The sequence below is a fragment of the Megascapheus bottae genome, chromosome 6, assembly GCF_031878675.1.
Source record: "Megascapheus bottae isolate mThoBot1 chromosome 6, mThoBot2.hap1, whole genome shotgun sequence".
NCBI lineage: Eukaryota > Metazoa > Chordata > Mammalia > Rodentia > Geomyidae > Megascapheus > Megascapheus bottae.
Window position 1 is genome coordinate 62236291 of NC_143514.1, and position 25453 is coordinate 62261743.

A 25453-nucleotide genomic window follows, 5' to 3' on the forward strand; every position below is an offset into this window, starting at 1 on the left:
TATCTGAAACTTAGTTCTTAATAGTTAACAAAGTAACTCCTATCATCAGAGTACTAATCTTCAAAAAGTACTTGACGTGCAGGTAAAGAAGTAACTCAGAACAGTATATTATAAGGAAATTTGAGCTAGAAAAAATTTGGAAACAACATGCTGAATCATTTCAACTGTCACATTTTACATATATACCATTTTCCTACAATACTTATCGTGTACTATCTTCCTGGCTCTTGTAACCCCTTTATGATTTTTTTTTTGGCAGTCCTGGTGTTTGAACTCAGGGCCTGGACTTTGTCCTTGAGCACTTTCACTCAAGTGCTCTGCCACTAGAGCCACAGCACCACTTCTGGCTTTTCCTCTGCATGTGGTACCAAGGAATTGAACCTAGAGTTTCCTGCATGCACTAGGCCACTCCCTGCTCCTTGTAGCCTTCTTTTTCTTTTTCTTTGTTTTGGTTGGTCATGGGGCTGGAATGCTGGGCCTGTGTGCCATCCCTGAGCTCTTTAGCTCAAGGCTAGTGCTCTACCACTTGAGCCACAGAACCACTTCCAGTTTTCTGGTGGTTAACTGGAGAAAAGTCATGGACTTTAGTGTTCGGGCTGGGTTTTGAACTGTGATCCTCGTATCTCAGCCCTTCTGGGTAGCTAGCAGCTCCCAGCCCCTTTGAACTTTTTTTTTCTTTTCTTTTTCTTGCCAGTTCTGGGTGTTGATCTCAGAGCCTGAGCACTGTCCTTAGGCTTTCTTCAAGGCTAGTGCTCTACCACTTGAGGCACAGCACCACTTTCAGCCTTTTCTGTGTATGTGGTATCACTAGTTTCATGCATCCTAGGCAAGCACTTTACCAGTAGGCCATGTTCCCACCACCATGCCCCTTTGAACCGTTATCTCTTCACTGATACTCATAGAAAAGTTTAGAGTAGCACATTTTCCTTATAATTCCATATAGGAGGAGAAAATACCCATTTCAAAGTCAGTTATCAATGACATGAATCATTTGCCACTTGTTTCCCTGTTCTATAAAAGGATGCTGTAATCCTAATCCTGAATTCAGGACTAGAAAAAGACTTGCTTGACAACTTGCTCCCCAAACTACAATCCAGTAAAGTAAATCAAATCTGTTAGTATTAGTTGCTACTGAACTGGGGGTGGGGGGAGGAGATGTAATTTAAAATAAGCCTACTTTCCTCCATGTACAGAAAGAAATCTGCCTAAAAACTCTTCAGTATCCACTATATAAACAACATTGAATATTCTAAGTTAGAGAATGGTGTTAATGATTTATTGGTTAAAAAATGCAAACAGCTGAATGGTATATTAACACATAATCTTAATGTTTGCTAACATTACAAAGAAAGAGGAAAAATAGAAATATCCATAAAAATAAAATACCTTAAAAACCCACATCTAAGCAAAATATAAAAGTTGCACATAAACTGCCAATAAATATAAAAATCACAATTGAAAAATCTTAAAAAAACAAATGCATAACTGCTATTAATATATTATAAAAATGAAGTTTTAACGTGCATGAATATTTGCAAATAGACACAAAAGACACCAAACAATCAATATAATATTACTATCATTATTACACAATGCAGCATACAAGGTTTCTGAGGTGTGATGTTATTTGTTGATTTTTACTCTACTTATTTTCTGGAAGAATGCTCATCAAATGATCCTAAGTGATCCTAAGTAATTATTTGCTGTGCATTGTTTCTGAGTACAGGGAAACAACTGCTGAATTTCTTGTCATATGAATGGCCCTCCTATTTTCCTTGCTTTTTACGCATCTCTACTACTGAGTACTATGCCCAGCCGATGTTCTATTTTTGATTAACTGGTCATGTTCTAGAAATGTACTGTTGATGTTTATCACAATTCTCTTATTCTAGGGAGGAAAAAAAATCTTTGAAAGATATTAGCAAATGTTAGTACCTTAACGTTCTACACAAGAAGTATAATCAGTTTGCTTTCTTTCATGAATTGATTCTTTTTTTCTTTTTTGGACTATCCTGGGGCTTGAACTCTTGAACAGCTTGAACACTGTCCCTGAGCTCCTTTGGCTCAAGGCTACCACTCTACCACTTGAACCATAGCACCACTTCCAGCTTTTTTTTTTTCTTTCTGTGATTAAGTGGAGATCAAAGTCTCACGGACTTTCCCGTCCAGGCTTAGAACTGCAGTCCTCAGATCTCAGCCTCCTGAGTAGCTAGGATTACAGGCATGAGCCACCAGTGCCCACCTCTTAAACTGATTTCAGTGACAACACAGCTCTCACTTTGAGTATTTTTTTGGGACCAGTCCTGGGGCTTGAACTCAGGGCACAGGCACTGCTCCTGAACCTCTCTATGCTCAGCCACTAGAGCCACAGTGCCACTTCTGTCCTGGCATTTTCTGTTTATGTGATACTTAGGAATCAAACCCAGTGCTTTATGTATGCTAGGCAAGCATTCTTCTACTAAGCCACAATCCCAACCCCTATGAGCACTAAAAAAAAAAAAAGTTGATTAGAAAAGGTTAGGCTTGGGTCAATCTATTAAAAAAAAAAAGCGGGGGGGAGTAGCTTATACAAATTATGGAAAGGTACTTCAGGCACTTCCTACTATGCTCATTATGTCATTCATAAAGTTATGACTTGTTATTTTGTGTTCATTATAGTTCCTTAAACACAGCTAAGAAAAGGGTTAGAAAATTACTTGAAAATTTGGTGAGCATTCACCACTGAAATAAAAGTTTTCCTTGGTTTCCTTGATCAGCTTCAAGACAACAAGTAACATCATCTGTATGAGTCTGTCATATTCTTGGAGTTCTAAAACAATTCCTGCTGTTTGGAGGGGAGGGGGGCAGCACCATCTTCTGAAAAGGCACTTTCTAAGAACTATCTTGCTTTAAAATATTATTTAAAAATCAAATTCAGAGTCAACTTTGAAAACCTTTGTTTTTACAAAGACCCTAACATTGAATCCCAACACTCAAAGTTAACTATATCACTATTTTTAATTCCAACTAAAATCTTTAACTTCCATAAGAATAAAAGATTCTAAAAAATTGAATCCAGGGCTTCATGCATGTTAGGCAAGCACTCTACCGCTAAGCTACATTTCTGGCCCTAAAGCATTTTTTTTTTTTGATAATAAATTTCAACTTGCAGTAGACAGTATTAACAGGAAAAGCCTTCAGCATTAAATGTATTGACTTATAGTAAAAAAAAACTATAAGCATTTTTTAGATGCAGGAAAATGGTTAAAAAAAATTCTTTCTTCGGAGCCCGGGAGTTGGCCTAGGGGTAGAGTGCCTTCCTAGCATGCATGAAGACCTGGGTTCGTTTCCTCGATACCACATACATAGAAAAAAGCTGGAAGTGGTGCTGAGGCTCAAGTGGTAGAGCTCTAGCCTTGAGAAATCCCAAGGACAGGGCTCAGGCCCTGAGCTCAAGCCCAGGACTGGCAAAAAAAATTAAAAAAAATTTCTTCCTTCTCTTCCTTCTTCCTTGTTACTTGTGTTTGAACACGTGCTTGCTAAGCAGGGACTTTACCATTTTACGAATACCCTGTTTGACTTAATTAATTTCCCTGGGCTGACCTGGACCATGATCCTCTTACGTTCTCTGGGTAGCTGGGATAGGCATTCACCACCAGGGCCAGTTATTAGTTGAGATGGGGGCTTGTTAACTGTTTGCCCAGGTTGGCTCTGGAGTTGTGATACTCCCAATATTTGTCTTCTGAGTAGCTGGGATTACAGGAAGAAGCCACCACATCCAGCTTCTTTCTTAACATGGGTTTCTAGTTCAGGCTGGCTTTGAACTCCAGATGGTCTTGCCTCAGCCTCTCATGTGCTGGGATTATAGACTTTTACCACTATGTTCACTTCTCTTTGTTTCCTGCATTTTTACATATCTATTCTTGGCTTTTTTTTTTTTTTGGTCATTTGTGGGGGCTTGGACCCTGGCCTAAGCTCTTTAGCTCAAGGCTAATGTTCTACCACTTTGAATCATAGTGCCATTTCTGATTTTTGGTGGTTAACTGAGTTGAGTCTCACAGACTTCAGTGCCTAGGCTGGCTTTAACCTGTGATCCTCAGATCTCAGCCTCCTGCCTAGCTAAGATTACAGGTGTGAGCCACTGGGGCCTGCCTTGGCTTATTTTTTGATGCTTAGAATCACAAAAGTGATGGGCAATGGAAAGGAAATAGAAAAAGACATACCCTGAATCAAGGTCATATACCACTCAGGAAGGTTATCAGTTAATACACTATTCTCTAACTATTGGTATGAATGCTTTAGCTATAAACAAAAAAGAATGAAAAGGACTAATACTTCCAATGGATAAACAAGCTGGCATACAAATGATATAACAATACCTTTTTGCAACTTGACTAATTCATAAATGGTAATTAACTACAAGGCACTGGTAAGCAAGACCTTTCTCTGAAACAAAAGAACATCTAAGAGGATGAGTTAAGCAAACATTCAATCAAGCTTAATGATACTGAGTGAAAATTATGTGAGTCAGCAGTTACACTTCGTGGCAAAACATTATCATTGAGGTTTGAAATAGGAAGAATACAAATACTCTAACCGGGTCCAATGCTGCTCCTTAAATTTCATAAAAATCCCTGCCATAGTTAAAGTCATATGGGCCTCTGAAGAGACCCAACTCATTTGTTAAGTCTCTATTCTAGATTTAAGATGTATTGCTGGCATCTCAAGTGCTCACTCTTTCCTTCTACACTATAAATCCTTTGCTAGCCCTTTTTACTCAATAGCAGCTCAACTTTTATTTCTCTAGACAGGCTTTGCATCTGCAAAGGCTCTAAGATTCATTAGACTAGTCCAGGTTGGCTCTGAACTCAAGACTATGTATGTATGTACTTGTGCTTGCTAAGCAGGGACTATGTATATGTCAATGTTTGGCCATTGCAGGCCTACTAGAATCTCACTTGAAAAACTAGATGAATCTTTATCAAATGCCTTCCAAAATACCTAGCATATTCTCACAAGAAACTCTTTTAGACTCTTTTAGGAAGAAAAACAAATAGGTCATAAACAGGAATATTTCCATAAACTAGTTTTTCCCAGAAGCCTGTTAAAAGGTAACTAGTAAGATAATCAAAGTACTGAGGAGGCTGAGGTACACTTTTTTAAATTGGAGAAGACAAAACCTACATACCTAAAACAAAGGACATTTGGAAATTATATTGAAACTAAAATGACAGCACCCTTTGTTACCTTGACATTTCATGTTCTTGTTTATCTCCTTATTGTTTAGTGCAGTAGCTCTCAGATGCTACTTACATAAATATAGCAGCTACAAAATTCTACATGTATGGACCTCAGTGCCAGAAACTGGATAGTGTAGTACAGTCACACACATCAGACACATTCATCAGGAAGAAGATACATTCAGCTCCCAACTCTTCTTCATATGAAAACTCATTTATGCTAGTGCTCAGATTAACATTTTAAAATCGCTCTGTGAGACACACCATAAAAAATAGAAGGGCAGAGTTCAGCCTTCATCATTTAGCTAGTGAGCATGGGCAGGGGGTAGAAAAGACACTGACAGTTTCATGATATTTAAATTAAAACAATAACAACAAAACTTTTCATTAAAAAAAAAATAAAAAAGATTGGGAATTCTACACAGAAGTGCAAAAATGATTAGAACAAATTCTAAGAAGTATTTGCCACTTATTATCTTAAAAGTCCAAGCACAAGGTTCCTTGTAATTAAAGTTGGTATATCAATTAGTACACAAAATAGAAATATACTATGCTTATTCGTCCGATAATTAACCTGAAGCTAGCAATGCTGAATAGTATAGGAGTATTCTAAAAAGAAGCCACTCAAATGGTAAAGCTTTAGAAAAATATTTTTCTGTTAAAAAAGTCTTCCCAAGTAGAATCAGAGTAAGGTCTCTGCTTTACATGTGAGTGATGCAATGACCGAAAATGAAGCAGCAAAGTAAGTTAGAAAAAGGGAAACCGCAGTGGTTCCCCGAGGACGATGTCTAAGATTTTTTTTCTTGTGATATTTGGGGTTGAAATCAGGGCTTTGTACCACGCCCCAGTCTTTTTTGTTTTTTGTTTGTTTTCTAGACAGGGTCTTGTGCTTTTCCTAGGCAAGCCTTTGGCCAGAATCCTCAGAACTCTACACCTTCAATAGCTGGGTTTAAAGACATGCACCAACATGCTGAGTTTGTTTTTGAGACGAGTCTCCCTATATTTTGCTCGGGCTGGCTTCAACCCATGATCCTTCTAACTCAGCTTCTCAAGAAGCTGGAATTACAGGTGGTAACCACAACATCTAGTCTCTCAGTAACTATTTTACCATCTAAAATACATACTACTTTCTTTTTTTGCCTATGTTCCTGACCCAAACCAGTGAAATTTCAATGTAGGAAAAAAACAAACTGAGCCAGAAATGGTGATGTAGACCCAGCTGGGAAGGCTGAGGTAAGAGGAGTGCCTCAGCCTAGCAGTTTAAAGCCAGCCTCTTCACTAGAGTGAGACTGTCTCAAAAACAAACGAACAAACTAACAACCCCCAAACAGTTGACGCAGTCTTTTTTTTTTTTTTTTTTAGGAGATAGGAGAATATGAAAGAAAAAAAAGTATGTACTATACAAATATTATCCTTTGTAAAGTGCTTTGAGAACAGTGTTGTAAATTACATTTCTGATGCTTCAAAGTAACATGAAATACAGTACTTTCTTAGTTTTCTGACAGAGGAACAAAAGATTTTATGCCTGTTGGAGGACATGGGCTCAGATTTTAGGCTCAACATACAGTACGTTGGCAATAATAGTGAATTATAGGTAAGAGAGAAATGAAAGATCTAAGTCTTGTAGTTTTCATGTGCAGATGGAATTCTGAGAGGATAACAATGCCCTTTGGAAACAGTCTTAGTGTCTCTACTCCAAACCAGTGCTTAAAACAACAACAAAACCTCAGAAAACTTGACATGCAATTTTCTTGAGTTTCAAAGTGCAATGGCTCACCTGAATCCAATGGTACTGAGAAACCTGTTTTTGACAGCTTTATAGTACTTTTTAATATCTTGAAGTTGTTAACCAAAATTATGAGTTAACCAACTTAAAAGATCAAAGTCCTAGCTTCCTTTATCACTATCACTTTAATTTTAAAAAGAAAGCTAACACTGGTAATAAGTGAGCACAAAAACAAAACAAAACACCCCCTTAAAAGTACCACCCTGTATTTTTCTAATTCATGATTCCTTTTAGTAAATGAAAATAATCAGTACGGTTTGTCAATAAACATGATCTACTTTCACATAATTTGAAAATCTTTTAAACCTGAAGCTGTTTACTGTAATTTCTTAATTGAAATTTAACTTGTGACCTTCAAGGTCAGACTCATTTAGTCAGTTTTACTTTTTTTTTTTTAAAGACATGCATTAAAACTAAAAATTAAGAAATGTTCCTTTTACAATTAAGGCTGTATTACTTTGCCCCCCCCCCCCCTTTTTGGTCAGTCATGGGGCTTGAACTCTGGACCTGGGTGTTTGTCTCTAAGCTCTTCAGCTCAAGGCTACTGTCCTACCCCCTGAGCCACAGCACCACTTCTGTTTTTCTGGTGGTTAATTGGAGATGAGTCTTACAGACTTTAGTGCCAGGCTGGCTTTGAACCATGATCCTCAGATCTCAGCTTCCTGAGTAGCTAGGACTACAGGCATGAGCCACCTGGCTGGCTTACTTTGCCCTTTTAAAGTGACGGAGGTGGAGGTTCTGTCTACTACCTGCTAGGATATCAGACAAACCCAGTTTTCTTATAAGACTGCAGATGTAGCCAATACAGTTTTATATTTTTTAAAGCACTATTCTAACAAATATAAAAGAAAAGTTATACTTCAAAACGCATACATATATGTTTATATATACACACATATATAAAAATATATATATGAAAGTCACATTAAGATATGAGAGGCAGCAAGTAAACTAGCAAAAATAAAAGTTAGTACTCCTGTCCCCCCAAAAATCTCTTTCTCCACAAAATTTTGAAGTCCTCACCTTTATAGAGTTCTAATCTTTTAAAATGTCTACCCTTTATTAAAAAAAAAAAAAAAAAGCTTTAAGGGATTTCCCTATCTGAGTTACAACTTATGAAAAGGTTTTATATTTATAGCAGCTTTAACAAATTCATTGAAGAAAATAATAATTTAGGTTGCTACTGTTTCTGTACACATTGCACACATGGAAAATGTAAGCTGAGAGCAGGAAAGAAGACACACTCACATAAGAAACAGTGTCGAGGGCAGAGGACCAAAACTGTTGGAGACAGGAGACAGGTGTGCAGTCTCAAAGCACTAGTCTACTTTGCTGTGTGTCACATTCAAACAAACCATGTGTATAAACACTTGAATGTCACGATAGCATGAGGGAAAAAATGTAGATGACAAAGGCAACAGAGATAGAGAGACCCAAGTAGGTAGGAAAGGAAGAATAAAAGGTAAATGAAGTTCCCCCACTGGAATGAATCATAAAATATATACACAGACATACATGGAGGTCGTGAGTCTAGTTCCAGATACGTATGCATAGGAAGTGTGCATGTATATGTACACATTTAAAAATACAGACTCCTATTATATGAATGTACTTTTTGCACACACAATTACCAACAATTATTCTGACTTATCATGTGTGTTTTTAAACTACTCTTTCCTTTTTTTCTTTCTTTTGCAAAGACAGTTGTGCTGCCAAGCAACTTGAGGTAAAGGCATTAAAAGGGTTAGACTATCAGAAGTGATAACAAGACAATTACAGTCGCAATACTTCCTATGGGACACTGCACAAGAAAGCAGCTGGCTGGTTTCATATTGCATAATAAGTGCTGCATTCCTCAATGAAGTAAACAATCTTCCTTGGATCAACAGATCAGACCTTCTTCAATGTGGGCCACTGTATGGCTAGAGGCATCCCTACTGAACCAACCTCACTGGAAATGAAGGCTGTACGCTGATTCATCTTTCAGTGCTTCCTCCCAGACACACTTGGACTAGTTAAGCAAAGTACATTGTGCGTAAGGTATCTTGGTGAATCTGTACAGCCTTGGCAAGAGCTTGCGGATCTCGCCCATTGCTCTGTCCTGAAACGTGGCTTCCTTCAGCACTGTAAGAGAAATAGCGATGAACCTAAACTTACTCTGATATACAAATCTTGAATACTTCTGTATTGAAGAATTAAAAAAAAAATATTAGAAAGTACAAACTAGTATAATGAAGTATGTATCCATCACAAGCTTCAATAACTAACTCAAGATGGGGCACTGGTGGCTCACACCTGTAATCCTAGATATTCAGGAGTCTCTTGTCTCCAATTGCCCAGCAAAAAGAACTGGAGGAAGTATGTCACCTATTAGAGAAAAAGCTGAGCAAGAGCATGGGTCTTAAGTTCAAGTCTCAGGCACAGAAAAAACCTTTCAGACTTCAATACTCTTAATCTTCCTTTTCACCTTTTTTTTTTTTTTTGCCAGTCCTGGGTTGAGCTCAGGGCCTGAGCATTGTCTTTAGACTTTCTCAAGGCTAGAGTTCTACCACTTGAGTCTCACTTTCTGGCTTTTTTCTAAGTATGTGGTACTGAGGAATCGAACCAGGGTCTTCGTGCATGCTAGGAAAGCACTCTACCACTAGGCCAAACTCCCAGCCCCCTTGTTTTGTTTTTTTTGTGTGCCAGTCCTGGTGCTTGGGCTCAGGGCCTGAGTATTGTCCTTGGGCTTTCTCAAGGCTAGCACTCTACATTTGAGCCACAGCACCACTTCTGGTTTTTTCTATGTATGTGGTACAGAGGAATTGAACCGTCTCTTCATGCATGCTAGGCAAGCGCTCTACCACTAGGCCAAACTCCTGAGCTGCCCCCTCCATCCCCCACTTCCTCCTGCCCCCACCTTTCTTTCTTTCTTTTTTGTATCAGAATTGGGGCTTGAAGTAAGGCCTGGGGGGAGCACTATCCCTGAGCTTTTCTGTGCAAGGCTAGCCCTCTATCACTTGAACCCCACTCCCCCACTTCTGGATTTTTTTTTTTTGTTGTTGTTGTTGATTGTAGTGCTTGAACTATGGGCCTGGGTACTGTCCCTGAGCTCTTCAGCTCAAGGCTACCACTCTCCCATATTGAGCCACAGCGCCACTTTTGGTTTTCTGGTTTAATTAAGTCTCATGGACTTTTTGTGTGTATATGGGTCATGGGGCTTGAAATCTGGGCCTGGGTGCTGTTCCTGAGCTCTTTAGCTCAAAGCTACTTTCCATTTTCTAGTGATTAACTGGAGATAAGAGTCTCATGGACTTTAGTGCCCAGGCTGGCTTTGAACCTGATCTTCAGATCTCAACATCCTGAGTAGCTAAGATTACAGGCATGAGCCATTGCACTGGCTCTCATGGACTTTTGTGTGGACTTTCCTGCCCAGCTTTGAACCATGATCCTCAGATCTCAGCCTCCTGAGTAGGATTACAGGCATGAGCCACCAACCCAGCTCACTTATGGATTTTTAGATTTTTTAACTGGAGATTATAGTGTCTTGATCTTTTCTGTCAGATCTCAGCTGCCCAAGTAACTAGGATTATAGGTGTGAGCCACCAGCACCTGGCTTCAGGTCTTTAGTTTATTTCCTAGATTCATCATATAAAGGAAAACATGGTAGTATTTGTCTGAGTGTGGCTTACTTTACTTATAATGATGATTCCCAGTTCCATCTATTTTTCTGTAAATGATTATTATTTTGTTTTTGTTTTTTTAATGGCCAAATAAAATTTCATTGCTACCAAGCATATTTGAATAAAATACCATAACTTTGGCAGTCAGCTCTAATATTACTATACAATGCATTGAGTCCTCCAATAGTTTAATGTGGAGGTGCTTAAGGAAACTTCCTGAGAAAATCAGACCACATTTGGAGTTGGCTGAAAATCTGTATTATTATGGTTTTCTATTACCTGTCATGTTCTTTGTCCACAAGATGGTATCTGGCTCTGAAGGCCACCAGGTGAGCATAATATGCTGGTGCAGGTATGGAAACAGATCGTGTACAGCGAACATAGGTGTGACAGAGCTGGTAAGTGAGCAGCTGAAGTTCATCTGCAGTAAAGCAGTTATCATCCCATAAAACATGGTAGTGGGAAGGACGGCTGGTACCCTGCGGAGAAATGAAATATCTGTTGTTGTCTAAACTCTTAAGTAAAACAGGTTTCCACATGAATTAGAAAATAGTTTAATAATAACTTTAAATTTTAGTTAATCCTGGTATATACCACAAAAGGAGTAAAAGCAGATAAACCGAACATTACAATAACCAAGAGGAGGATGCATCCTAAGTACCTATTAATGGATAGATGAAATGTGGATGGAAGACACAATGGAATACTACTCAACCTTGAAGGCATTATGTTAAATGGAATAAACCAATTATAAAAGGGCAAATATTTTATGGGACTCCTTTTTTCCTGTGACAGACCTGGGGCTTGAACTCAGAGTTTGGGCACTGTCCCTGATCTAAAAGCTCAAGATTAGTGCTATACTAGTTGAACCATAGCTTCACTTCTGGTTTGTTTTTTTTCTTGGTGATTAATTGGAAATAAGAGTCTCATGTACTTTTCTACAGCAGGCTGGCTTTGAACCACAATCATCAGATCTAAGCCTCCTGAGTAGCTAGGATTACAGGCATGAGTATGGCACCCACTTTTTTTTTTTTTTTTGGTGGGTCATGAGGCTTGAACTCGGCCTGGGCACTGTCCCTGAGCTCTTCAGCCTCAAGGCTACCACCCTACCCTTGAGCCAAGCCCTGCTTCCTGTTTTCTAGAGGTTAATAGAAGGGTCTCTTTTTGTGTCCAGGCTGGCTTTGAACCTTGATCTTCATACCTCAGCCTCCCTAGTAGCTAGGATTACAAGCATGAGTCACTACCACCATGCCTGGCTTATGGTACCCTTTTACAGTAGCAGAAAGTAACATGGTGTCTGCCAGGGGCTAGGGGGTAGGAGGGAGCAGGGAGGTGGTAGGCTTAACAATGTTAAAATGATAAATTCCAGGTTTGGTGGTACACATCTGTAAATTTCAGCAGATGGGAGGCAGAGGCAGGGGAGTCTGAGTTGGAAGCTGACCTATGGTACATGCAATGAACTCAAGGTCTGAGATATACAGAAAGACTTTATCTTAAAAACCCAAGAGCTGGGCTGGGAGTTTGGCCTAGTGGTAGAGTGCTTTCCTAGCATATGTGAAGACCCAGGTTTGCTTCCTTGGAACCACATACATAGAAAAAGCTGGAAGTGGTACTGTGGTTCAAGTAGAGTTCTAGCCTTGAGAAAGCCCAAGGACAGTGCTCAGACCCTGAGCTGAAGCCCAGGACTGGCAAAAAATAAAATAAATTCCCCAAGAGCTGGACAGTTGCAATTTTCCTTCCAAGCCTGCCTAGATGGCCAACTGAAATTTGACCTAGTTTCTCTTGACGGAACCAAGCTGAGTAGCAGAAGCCATCCAGCGCCCTGTGGGCAAGAAGCTAAAGCTGGAGCACTTGACGTTCATGATGTCTAGTTGCAAAGGATTTTTTTTTTTTTTTTTGGCTAGTCCTGGGCTTGAGCTCAGGGCCTAAGCACTGACCTTGGACTTTCTCAAGGCTAGAGCTCTACCACTTGAGCCTCAACACCACTTCCAGATTTTTTCTGTGTATGTGGTACTGAGGAACCGAACCCAGATCTTTGTGCATGCTAGGTAAGCACTACCACTAGGCCAAAGTCCCGGCCCCAAATTTTCTTTTTTTCTTGGTTGTGGGACTTGAACTCTGGGCCTGGGCATTGTCCCTGAACTCTTCAGCTCAAGGCCACAGCCCTACCCCTTGAGCCACAGCACCACTCCAGTTTTCTGGTGGTTAATTGGAGATAAGTCTCATGGACTTTTTAATGGCTGGGATGGCTTTGAATCGTGATCCTCAGATCTTGGCCTCCTGAGTAGCTAAGATTACAGATGTGAGCCACTGCACCCAGCTACAAAGGAATTTTTCCTACACGGAACCAGATAACCTTTTCCAATGTGTAGGGAGCAGCAGTAAATGAAGGCCTCAGGTATAAGCTCTCCCTGGTGTTCTCCAATGGCTACCCTTATGATGTTCCCACAGTGAAGCTCCTCACACTTTGCTACTACTCCTATGCGAACAATACCCAGGTACCCTTAAGGACAATTGGTCAGCCCAACCCCACAGAAGACCTCTCTATTTTCTGCTTAGAGCCCGCCAGAGCAATCCTTTGAAGATCACGCTGTTTGAGCTCTGGAAAAACCCCTATAGCAGCTGAGGCACTGGAGGTTCATAACTATAACTTCCATCATTTGAGAAGGAGGGGAACAAGTTCCAGGACAGTACAAGCAGAAATGTCTGCAATACTTCATCTCAATGGAAAGAAACTGGGCATGGTAGTATTCATCTGTCATCCCAACTAAAACAGAGGTTTAGGTATGTGCTTGCACAGGCAGCATAACCAGCTCAAAAAAGGGTTAGAGCATGGGTCATAGGTAGATGCCATCCTAGCAAGAGCAAAACCCCAGTATCATACAAACATAGATGTCATGGGTAAATGAGCATGGCAATATTTTAAGCTGTGAGTCTAAAAGAGGTCAGTGCATATATGATATACAAGCTGCAAGACACAGGGACCCAGGAGGGTTTATCTTTTTGAAATTTCTATTTTAATAAGTGACAAGTAATCTAAAATAGTTTGGGGCTATACCTGTATGGCTGTCCTGGGAACATGGGTTTGTTCTCTGCTGCTGCTGCTGGAACTATTATTGGAGGCATGGCTCAAGTAGTAGAGTCCCTGACTAGCAAGCATGAGTCCCTGAGCTAAAGCCCAGATCCCCCAAATAAAAATAAATTTAAAATTCAATTTCCTAACAATAGGTAGTAATTGGCTACTTTATATTTTTCAAAAAAAAAAAAAAAGTTTTGACAAGGGCTGAGAGTTTGGCCTAGTGGTTAAAGTGCTTGCCTAGCATGCATGAAGACCCAGGTTCGATTCCTTGGTACCACATACATAGAAAAAAGCCAGAAGTGGTGCTGTGGATCAAGTGGTAGAGCTCTAGCCTTGAGAAAGTCCAAGGACAGTGCTCAGGCCCTGAGCTCAAGCCCTGGGATTAGCAGCAAAAACAAAACAAAACGTTTTGGCCAGGCACTGCTGTCTCACACTTGTAATCCTACTCAGGAGCCTGAGATGAGAACCATGGTTTGAAGCCAGCCCAGGCAGGAAAGTGTGTCTGTGAGAGACTTTTTTTATTTTTTGTCAGTCCTAGGGTTTGAACTCAGAGACTGGGAACTGTCCTTTGGCTTTCTCAAGGCTAGAGTTCTATCACTTGAGCTACAGCACTACTTTTGGCTTTTTCTGTGTATGTGGTACTAAGGAATCAAACGCAGGGCTTCGTGCATGCTAGGCAAGCACTCTAACATGACCACACCCCCAGCACTGTGAGATTTTTTTTTTTTTTTTTTTTTTTTTTTTGGCCAGTCCTGGGCTTGAGCTCAGGGCCTGAGCACTGTCCTTGGACTTTCTCAAGGCTAGAGCTCTACCACTTGAGCCTCAGCACCACTTCCGGCTTTTTTCTATGTATGTGGTAGCGAGGAATTGAACCTGGTCTTCATGCATGCTAGGCAAGCACTCTACCACTAGGCCAAACTCCCGGCCTCCCCTGTGAGATTCTTATCTCCAAAAAATTATCAAAAAAGCTGAAAGTGGAGCTATGGCTCAAGGAGAAGGGTGCTAGCCTTGAGCAAACAAAGCTCAGTGACAGTGCTTAGGGCCCGAGTTCAAATCCCAGGAACAGCATAAAACAAAAACAAAACCAAAAAACTTCTGGGTTAACTGAAGAGCCTATTTTAGGGAAATTTAGTCTCTGGACCTAATTGTAGTCCAGTATTTTCATAAAATGAAAAGGGAAAAGTAAGTGTAAGGAAGAAATTTATTAAAAGTTTCATATAGAAATAATTTGGGAGGCAGAAAAGAGTATTTCTTGGCCATTGAGTAAGATTTTAAGTATATGTCCTATAAAAATTTAATTAAAACATTTCAACTACAGTATAGACTTACCTGTATTCCCGCATGGCTACAGAGGTAAAAATCAAACTCATATGGGTGTGTAATGTCTGTGTCAACTGTTGTTCCAGCTGGGATATTGCCACTTCTTCCAACCTAGATTTTTTTTTTTGGTCAAAGTTTAAACAAACAAGACAAAGATAAATAACGCATCTCAAGGCACATTAAAATGTATAAAAGCTAGGTGCTGGTGGCTCACATGTATAAGCCTAGCTACTCAGGAGGCTGATTGTTATTAGAAGCCAGCCTGGGGAGGGAGTCTGTGATACACTCATTGCCAATTACCCACCAGAAAATAGGAAGTGGTACTATGGCTTAAAGTGGCAGAGGGTTAGCCTTGAGCAAAAAAGCTCAGAGACAACAGCCCTGAGTTCAAGCCCTACATCTGACATACATAAATACATACATACATACATACATACATACATACATACATACATACATACATAAAATACAGGCTGATTCTATGTTTCATTACTTTCAGCTTGAACTAATTGTTGCTTAAGCAGTCATTGAAAGCAGACTCTAGGGTTGGGTGCTAGTGGCTCATGCTTGTAATCCTAGCTATTCAGGAGGCTGGAATTTGAGGATCGCAGTTCAAAGATAGCCTGGTAGGAAAATCTGGGACTCCTTATCTCTTAATTAACCACACACACCCATAAGTGAAGGTTTGCCTCAAGTGGTTATGTGCTAGCTTTGAGCACAAACACTCAGGTACAGTGCCCAGGCTCTGAGTTCAAGCCCTAGGATTAGCATGAGAAAGAGAGAAAAGAGAGAGGAGAGAGAGGAGAGAAACGAGAGAGAGGAGAGAAACGAGAGAGAGGAGAGAGGAGAGAAAGAGAGAGAGAGAGAGAGAGATAGAGAGATAGAGAGATAGAGAGAGAGCGAGGAGAGAGGAAAGAGAGAATAAATTCCATACAGATCCTGGCTTCCTTTTTTTTTTTTTTTGCCAGTCCTGGGCTTGAGTTCAGGGCCTGAGCACTGTCCTTGGACTTTCTCAAGGCTAGAGCTCTACCACTTGAGCCTCAGCACCACTTCTGACTTTTTTTCTATGTATGTGGTACCAAGGAATCGAACCCAGGTCTTCATGCATGCTAGGCAAGCACTTTAACCACTAGGCTAAACTCCCGGCCCCCTGGCTTCCTTTTTTGTTTGTTTGTTTTTGAGACAAAGTTGCTGTATAGCACAGGCTGATCCTCCTCAATTCCTGAACTATAGGAGTGAAGTAGAGTGTCAGCCCTTAGTTCCTATTCTTCAATGTTACTGAAAGCAAATGCTAAAAAGTAACACAGAGTTACACCAGTACTTTTTCTTTCTTTTAAGTACTTGGATTGAACTCAGGGTTTTCTACTTTCTGGTCAGGCATTCTATTATAGCTCTGAAGGGGCCTTCACAGCCTCCTCCTATAGTTTTGAGGTAGGATGTTGATTTATGCCCCAACTTATCTGGGCTAATTCTCCATGTTGCGGGGCATGACAGACCCACACCACTGTGTCCAATCATAATGTTGCTTCTGCAGTAGAGATAAATAACACGTGCATGGCACCATAACCAGCCACTGGTTGAGACAGACTCTTGTGAACTTCTTTCCCAGGCCGGCCTTGAATTGTGTCTCCCAAGTAGCTAGGACTACAGGTTTGTGCCCACTGCATTCAGCTACAATGGAGGAGGAGCTTCAGAAGGAGGCTGAGGATTAGAGTATCATGGTTTGATGCCAGCCAGGGAAGATATATCTGTGAGACCCTTTATCTCCAATTACCCAGCAAAATGCCAAGTTGGAGATATGTATAATGTCACTTCCCCCTCCCTCCAAAGATCAGTAACTCTTTTTTTTTTTTTGCCAGTCCTGGGCTTGGGCTCAGGGCCTGAGCACTGTCCTTGGACTTTCTCAAGGCTAGAGCTCTACCACTTGAGCCTCAGCACCACTTCCAGCTTTTTTCTATGTATGTGGTACCGAGGAATCGAACCCGAGTCTTCATGCATGCTAGGCAAGCACTTTAACCACTAGGCCAAACTCCCGGTCCAGATCAGTAACTCTTAAAACTATTATTACCAATTACTAATACAAAACATATAAAAAGTTATAATCTATTTGGCAGCAGGATGCCTGATTTCATACCATAGTTTCTACTTATATGATTAGGGCATAATGCTTCTCTTTCATTTCCTAGACTGTAATCATTTCCTATCTATTAGTAGTAGTACTGGAGCAAGGGTGAAAAAAGTAAGCAAATGATGAATGCCCTTATTAAATTTCAGATATCCATAATCATTTGATCTAATTTAGGTTTCCTAGGTTTAGAAATGTATCTACTATTTTGGAGTCAAAAGTTGTTAGTGGGGGGCCAGGAGTTTGGCCTAGTGGTAGAGTGCTTGCCTAGCATGCACAAAGACCCGGGTTCGATTCCTCGGTACCACATATATAGAAAAAGCTGGAAGTGGTGCTGAGGCTCAAGTGGTAGAGCTCTAGCCTTGAGAAAGTCCAAGGACAGTGCTCAGGCCCTGAGCTCAAGCCCAGGACTGGCAAAAAAAAAAAAAAATTCACGAAGACCAAGGTTCGATTCCTCGGTACCACATACATAGAAAAAAAGCCAGAAATGGTGCTGTGGCTCAAGTGGCAGAGCCCTAGCCTTGAGGAAGCTCAAGGACAGTGCTCAGGCCCTGAGTTCAAGCCGCGGGACTGGCAAAAAACAAAAACAAAAGTTGCTAATGGGAAGCTGGATGTGGTGGCTCATGCCTGTAATCCTAGGAACTCAGGAGGCAGAGATCTGAGGATCAAAGTTCAAAGCCAGCCCAGGCACAAAAGGACCTGAGACTCTTAGCTTCAATTAACCTCTAGAAAATGGGAAGTGAGGCTTGGTTCAAAGGTGGGATGGTAGGTAGCCTTGAACTCAGGGACAGAGCCCAGGCCGAGTCCAAGCCACATGACCCCCACACATACACACAAAAAAAGTTGTTAATGGGACCGGGAATTTGGCCAACTGGTAGAATGCCTAGTATGCATGAAAACCTGGGTTCAATTCCTCAGTACCACATACATAGAAAAGCCTCAAGTGGGGCTGGGAGTTTGGTCTCATGGTAGAGTGCTTGCCTAGTATGCACAAAGACCTGGGTTTGATTCCTTGGTACCACATACATAGAAAAAAGCTGGAAGTGACTGCTGAGGCTCAAGTGGTAGAGCTCTAGCCTTGAGAAAGTCCAAGGACAGTGGCTCAGACCCTGAGCTCAAGCCCAAGACTGGCAAAAAACAAGACAAAAACCCCAGAGTTCGATTCCTTAGTACCACATACATAGAAAAAAGCCAGAAGTGGTGCTGAAGCTCAAGTGGTAGAGCTCTAGCCTTGAGAAAGTCTAAGGACAGTGGTCAAGGCTCTCAGCTCAAGACCAGGACTGGCAAAAAAAAAAAAAAAAGAAAGAAAGAGAGAAAGAAAGAAAAGCCGCCAAGTGGTGCTATGGTTCAAGTGGTAGAGTGCTAGCCCTTCAGGACATGTGAAACCACCTTCAATGTTTAATCACTTTTTTCTTGACAGTTCTGGAGTTTGGATGGTGGCAAAGGACACCTGTTCAGTGTTCTATGAACTACATTGGATAAGTGTGGAGCACAGTAGGGTTACAACAGATTATGAGCTTACCCTTTCTGTCCTATCAGCACAAAATAATCGAGTGTGATGTCTCTTCTGAACTACAATGTAGGTTATCCCAGGTTGATAATCTTTTTCCAAACTGATGCAGGCTTCTCGAATTGCTAGTAGTTCATAATATAATACCTAGAGAAGAGGCAATGTAAAGATTTAACATTTGTTCTCTTTTACATACTTCAAAAATAATAAAGTGATTTAAATCTGATTTCTTAACCTTAGCTCTATATGCTTTTCATTTTACCTCTTAGCAGAGGTTTACATACCAACAGCAAATATGTTACAAAGGAAGATCTACTTATGGGAGTTCATGACTTTAAATTCATGATTTGAAACTTCAGAATAAATATATTTATTATAAGCACAATACTTGATTTGAGCACAGTCTAAGGACATATTAGGTAACCAACCTGTCTAAACTGTCCCTCTGAGACACCATCCCGATAAAAGATGATACGAGTAGGTTTGAACCGAGTTGACTTATAAAACTGGATGAGAAGTTCCCGGACCATGGAGGCCAAGTCCTGGATGATCTCCTGTCGGGGCCTCTGAACCCTTACTGTGGCACAGTATCTGCTGGGGTGGGCATCCATACTACCCACAACCTAGGTTGGGAAACAAAGAAAAACAGACAATAATTAAAACTATACAAATTTCATTTATAGTTTCATTTTACTATAACCCTCCTGTTTACCACTGTTTACTTTCAGAATAATCACGATAATTCCAGTGAAGAACAGAATAAAGACCCAGAATCATGTCAAAAACAATTTTCTGTAAATAGTCTGGTACTTTACATTTAACAATTAAATTCTACTTCTTTAGGTAGAATTAAAGATTACTTAGATAAGGAAAAGACATACACAGGAGAGTAAGAGTTAAGAACAATGGGGACAACAAATTCAAACCATTTCTTTATTACTTCAATAACTCATCCCATAAACCATTAAGATCTCAGCACCATCACAGAATTATGTTATATACATTTTATTTTTGATGTGCTAGGATTCACCCAGAGCCTTACACATGTTTAGGAAGATGCTCTACCACTGAGCTGTATTCCTACTTCATAAACTTCAAAAACATGAATTTTTCTCCCTTATACAAAGTTCTAAAAAAGACATCCTGAATCTTAGTGGGATGTAGTGTTGTTCTAAATCTGATCTTTGGTCATTTCTTTTTGTCTCTGTCTGAGATCAGGACTTGAAGTCGGTATCTTGACGATTTTGCTCAATGGCTGGTGTTCTACCTCCTGGGCCATGCCTCCAAATCCCTTAAATCTGATTTGTGGAAAAGTCAGTCTTGAAAAATTAGTAGAGTAGCTCAAGTGGCAGAGTACCTGCTTAGTAAGTGCGAGCTTATAACTTCAAACCCTAATACCATAAAATAAACAAATTTAAAAGTCAATTTTGGATTTGAGACTGGCTGGCTTAGTTTGCTAGTCTGTGCCTTATTTAATACTGTTTTGTGCCTAGATCAAAGGAGATTTAACAGTATTATTCTGATCACAGCCTCAGCTTACCATTCTGCTCTGTACTCTCTTCCAGGGTAACCTATATTCAAGACCATGCTACAAAGGGAAACCTGACTTCGATTTCAGTAAGGAAATCAACAATAATCACTCTTTGCAAAATTCATTAAAGTTGCTTACATGGTGGGCATGATAACTCACACCTCTATAATCCTAGCTACTTGGGAGACTGAGACCGTGATCAATCTGGTTTGAGTCCAGCCAGGATAAAAAGTTCTTGAGATCAGTGGTTCATAGTTGCCATCCAGCTATGCAGGAAGCTGAAACTGTGAAGATTACAATTCTGGGCCAGCTGGGACAAAGAAGTTCCTAAAAGACCCTCCCCCCATCTCAACTAAAGAAGCTGGGTATGGTGGTGTGTACCTGTCACCCAGCTTTGGTAAGAAGAATAAAATAGGAGGATGGTAACTCAGGTGTGGGCCTCCATGTGAGAACCCATTTCAAAATAACTAGTACAAAAAGGGTCAGTTGTAACCAGGTGCAATGACTCATGCCTGTAAACCTAGCTACTCAGAAGGCTGAGATCTGATGATGGTGATTTAAAGCCAACTCAGATACTAACCACTATGAGACTCTTATCTCCAATTAACCCCTACAAAAAGAGAAACGGTGCTGTGGCTCAATGGGTAGGGTGGTAGTCTTGAGCTCAAGAGCTCAGGGACAGTGCCCAGGCCTAGAGTATAAGCCTCACAACCAACAAAAAAACAAACAAAATGGTTAGTTGTATGTGACTAGCAAGCATAAGGCCCTGAATTCAAACTCTAGTGCTGCTAAGTTTCTTATAAGCAATTACTGAAACTTAAGAAGTTAAAACCAAAATACAGCTATTTAGTTAACCTTTTTTTTTTTGGAGGGGGAAGGAGGTGACACCAGGGCCTATTGTTTGCTAGGCAGGTATTCTGCCACCTGAACCTTAGCTAACATAAATCTGCCTAAGGATACTCACAGCAGCAATAGAAGGCTTCTTTCCATCACCAGCGGGTGGGTGAGTGACATCTGCTCCCAAAAAGATCACTGGTTGCTGGAACACAGAAGGTCTTAAATACAATTTTAAAAAGGTTAGATAATGCATTCTTTTCATCATTCATTTATGTTTTAGACAACTGCAACATAACTGTGGGCTATTGACAGCATAGAGAAAAATCATTTTTTTTCTTTTAAATTGTATTTTATTGTTGGGGTAATGTATAGAGGGGTATAGTTACATTCTTCAGTAATGGGTACAGAGAAAATCTTAATTAGATACCTGTAACATGACCGAACTACTGATTTATTCTTTTTAAAAATTAATTCACTTTATTGCTATTAGGGAGGTGATGTACAAAGGGATTACCATTACATGTGTCTGGTAATGAGTATGTATCCCTTCTTTTCATAGAATATCTTCTGTTCCCTCTCTCTCTCCTTGTCCCTCCCTCCCATCTCCACCCACAAGTTGTCTAGTTCACTTTCATCAGTGTCCAGTGAGCTCCACGGCTGTACCTTTTCACCCTTTTTGATTTATTCTTTTAATTTATGAGTGCTGGGTCAATGAAGTAAACACTGTCATAACAACCTCTGACATTTTATGGAGAGCTAGTTATTGTCTTAAGCAGTGGTGCTAGGGTTTCAAAGAAAAACTGATACTTGTATTCTCTGTAATAGGAATAATATGTTTAACTTATTCAGATTAATCCACCATTTTTGTCAACTTTAATGAAAACTTAATCTCTCATGAGAAGAGAATCATTAACTTTAGATCCAAAGTAATTATGGAAAGCCTACACTATATCCCTTTCCCCAGCCAGAATACATTTGAGCCAGGTGCCGGTGGCTACTGTATTCCTAGCTACTCAGGAGGCTGAGATCTGAGGATCTCAGTTCAAAGCCAGACTGGCTTTGAAAAAAGTCCATGAGATTCATCTCCAGGTAGTTCAAGTAGTAGAGGGCTAGCCATGAGCTGAAGAGCTCAAGGACAACACCCAGGCCCAGCCAAAACAAAAACAAAAACAAATTTGAGTAACATTCACTTAAAATAGTATTTCCTTTTATCTTGAAACTACATCCTCAAGCTGGACCCTAGTGGCTGATACCTGATCCTAACTATTAAGAAGGCTGAGATCTGAAGTTTGTGATTTGAAGCCCACAAGATAAGTCCTTGAGATTCTTATCTCTAGTTAACCATCAAAAAAACTAGAAGTGAAAATGTGGCTCAAGTGACAGAGAATCAACTTGAAGTAAAAAAGTTCAAGGAAAGAGCTCAGGCCCTGACTTTGAGCCCCAGTGTCAGCACACAAAAAGCAAAACAAAATAAAACAATCAACCAAACAACCCCCCCCACCCCAACATCCCTTAAAGTCTGGAGACTGTTTCTTTCTTTCTTTCCTTTCCTTTTCTTTTTTTTTTTTTTTGCTAGCCCTGGGCTTGGGCTCAGGGCTTAAAGCACTGTCCTTGGACTTTCTCAAGGCTAGCACTCTACCACTTGAGCCTCAGCACCACTTCCAGCTTTTTGCTATGTATGTGGGGTACTTCGTGCATGCTAGGCAAGCACTCCACCACTAGGCCAAACTCCCGGCCCCTGGAGACTGTTTAATTCTTGAGTCTACTGATAAAGCTCTGTATTCATGTTTCGGCCCCTGGAGACTGTTTAATTCTTGAGTCTACTGATAAAGCTCTGTATTCATGTTTCATGAGTCTCATTAGGTAAAGGAGAGGCTGTAAGAATGGGACCAAGGCTGGGTATGGTGGCTCACGCCTGTAATCCTAGCTACTTAGGAGGCTAAGATCTGAGGATCAAGGTTCAAAGCCAGCCTGGGCACAAAAGGACCAGAGACTCTTATCTCCAATTAACCTCTAGAAAAGGGAAGTGGGGCTTGACTCAAGGGTAGGGTGGTAGCCTTGAGCTGAAGAGCTCAGAGACAGCACCCAGGCCAAGTTCAAGCCCCATAACCCACAAGAAAAAAAAAGAAAAAAGAATGGGACCAAAAGACCATACATGGGTCAAACATTGTTTTAATGCTTATTTGTGGTGAATGCTAGTCAAAGTACTTAATTTGGCTAGGTGCTGGTGACTTACCCCTATAATCCTAGCTACTCAGGAGTCTGAGATCGGAGGATCGTGTTGGAAGCCAGCCCAGGCAGGAAAGTCCAAGAGGCTCTTATTTCTAATCACCAAAAAAGCTGTAAGTGGGGCTGTGACTCAAATAGTAGAGCACTAGTCAAAGCTCAAGGATAGCACCTACACTTGAGTTCAAGCCCCAGGATGAGCACTAAAAATCAGTCAACTTTTGAGCCCTAGTTGTTTCAGCTATGAAAAGGGAACCTACTGTTTAACCTTTAGATAACAGTCTTCTCTCCTCAGTGATCTGCAGAATAAATGAATCCTCTTTCTAGGTTATGATGTTGAATTATTTCCTAAGAGTGCTAAAGAAAGGTGCTTAAGCTGATGATGGTGGCTCATAGCTACTTGGGAAGTAGAGACCAGGAGATCATGACTTGAGGCCAAACTGGGCAAAAAAAGTTGAGGAGGCCCCATTTCAATAGAGAAAGGTGGGCAAGGTAGAAAATGTCTGCTACCAAGATATGGAACCAACCCAGATGCCCCTAAGTGGATGATTGGATCATGAAGATGTGGTATTATACACAATGGAATTCTATGCTGCCATCAGAAAGAATGACATCACCCCATTTGTAAGGAAATGGAAAGACTTGGAAAAAATCATATTATGTGAAGTAAGCCAGACCCAAAGGAACATAGGTTTCCCTTATTTGTAATAATGAGTACAAACCTAGGACTCTCGTAGCAGAGGACTACAATAGCTCAATGGCCACATAGGATGAGGCTAAATGAAAGGATCTTCAGGATGTGGAAACAAGAGCTTTGTATTATGTGACTGTTGTTCTTAATGAACTATGTTATTTCTCTTCTTTTTTGTTGCCCTTTGGTTAATCTCATATTGTTACAGTATTTGACCTTGTTACCTGGTATATTGTACATTCATTTGTTTATTTGAAATAGGAAAAGGAAGGGGGAAAACAAGATGATTGGGAGGGGTGTGGGGAAAGAAATGGGGACCAAAACATGAGAAGGGTTATCAATGTGTGAGAAGTGATGTACCCTCTGTCTGGCAAATGTAACTGTGACCGCTCTATAATTATAATAAAAATAAATAAAGTGAGATAAAAAAAAAAGAAAAAAATGCCTGCTACAGCAGAAATTATAAGTAGGAGGTTTGTAGTCCAGGAAAACTTAGGCAAGAATCAAGACACTATACTATTTCAAAACTCTAAGTGAAAAGCTAAGGGTGTGGCTCAAGTGGTATAGCAACTAAAGAGCAAGTGTAAAACTCTGAGTTCAAACCTCACTATTGCCAAAAAGAAAAAAAAGTTGATTGATTAGCCACATTGCCTTATAGCCAGTCTCTACTTTCCACGTTAATTCCCAGTAGGTATGTAGCCTCATGAAACAGCTTAATGACTACCAAATAAAAGAAGCATAAAGAATGAGGCTTTCTGGCTAGGTAAGAGGAATGAAAATTGGTAGAGTGAGAGGATTTACAGGAGAATAACTTAACCTTGCCATTTCAAATTTTAGTTTTTGTGGGCCCAGGTGTCCACACATCTTATGGCAAGAGCCACTGAGGTTGCCTCTAACACAGAGCTCATGACAGCAACATACTGCCATATGTGGAAAAATAAAGATGAAAGTAGTAAGTCCCTAAGTGATTAAGCTTACCTTTGATGAGGCACAAGAATATTATTGATTCCTCCAAGTTTAACATTTATCTTTAGGCACAAATTTGAGAGAGTTTGAGGCGATGTCTTTATCACATTCTTGACTTGCACACACTGTGTAGCCATACCCAAAAGGGTATCTCCTACACGTTTTACTTCCGCTATGGAACAAACACAAGTACCCCTAGTCAGGAAACAATCAAACTTACAGGACATAAAATCAATATGCATCCCACTTGAAATACACTGTAACACAGGATGCCGCAAGTGACACCAATACTAAAACAAAGCTATAAAAACTTAAAAGGTATTGGCTTGAAAATTAGATTAATTACTTAGTGATAATTTTTTAATCTCTGTATTAAAAGTTATGTTTTTACCATGGAAGAAAACAAGTACATGCACAAGATGGATTCTTGAAATAAAGACAAATGAGACACAGAGGAACTGCTTTCTTTCTCATATAAAAGACACAGATTTATAAAGATAA

At 40.2% G+C, this 25453-nt stretch overlaps 1 protein-coding gene across 2 annotated transcripts in view; it reads right to left on the reverse strand.

Annotated features, from left to right (window-relative positions):
- Positions 1 to 1987: 1987 nt before the first annotated feature.
- Positions 1988 to 25453, reverse strand: part of Ago3 (argonaute RISC catalytic component 3) — an 82692-nt gene continuing 59226 nt past the window's right edge. For both annotated transcript variants that reach the window (XM_090335237.1, XM_090335238.1), the window contains 7 exons: positions 24965 to 25124; positions 21197 to 21287; positions 19130 to 19324; positions 18714 to 18848; positions 15076 to 15177; positions 10947 to 11146; positions 1988 to 9129 (listed from right to left, as the gene is read on the reverse strand). In XM_090335237.1, the coding sequence (XP_090191363.1) occupies positions 9021 to 9129; positions 10947 to 11146; positions 15076 to 15177; positions 18714 to 18848; positions 19130 to 19324; positions 21197 to 21287; positions 24965 to 25124 (992 nt within the window). In that variant the 3' untranslated portion in view covers positions 1988 to 9020. The remainder of the gene's footprint in view (positions 9130 to 10946; positions 11147 to 15075; positions 15178 to 18713; positions 18849 to 19129; positions 19325 to 21196; positions 21288 to 24964; positions 25125 to 25453) is intronic.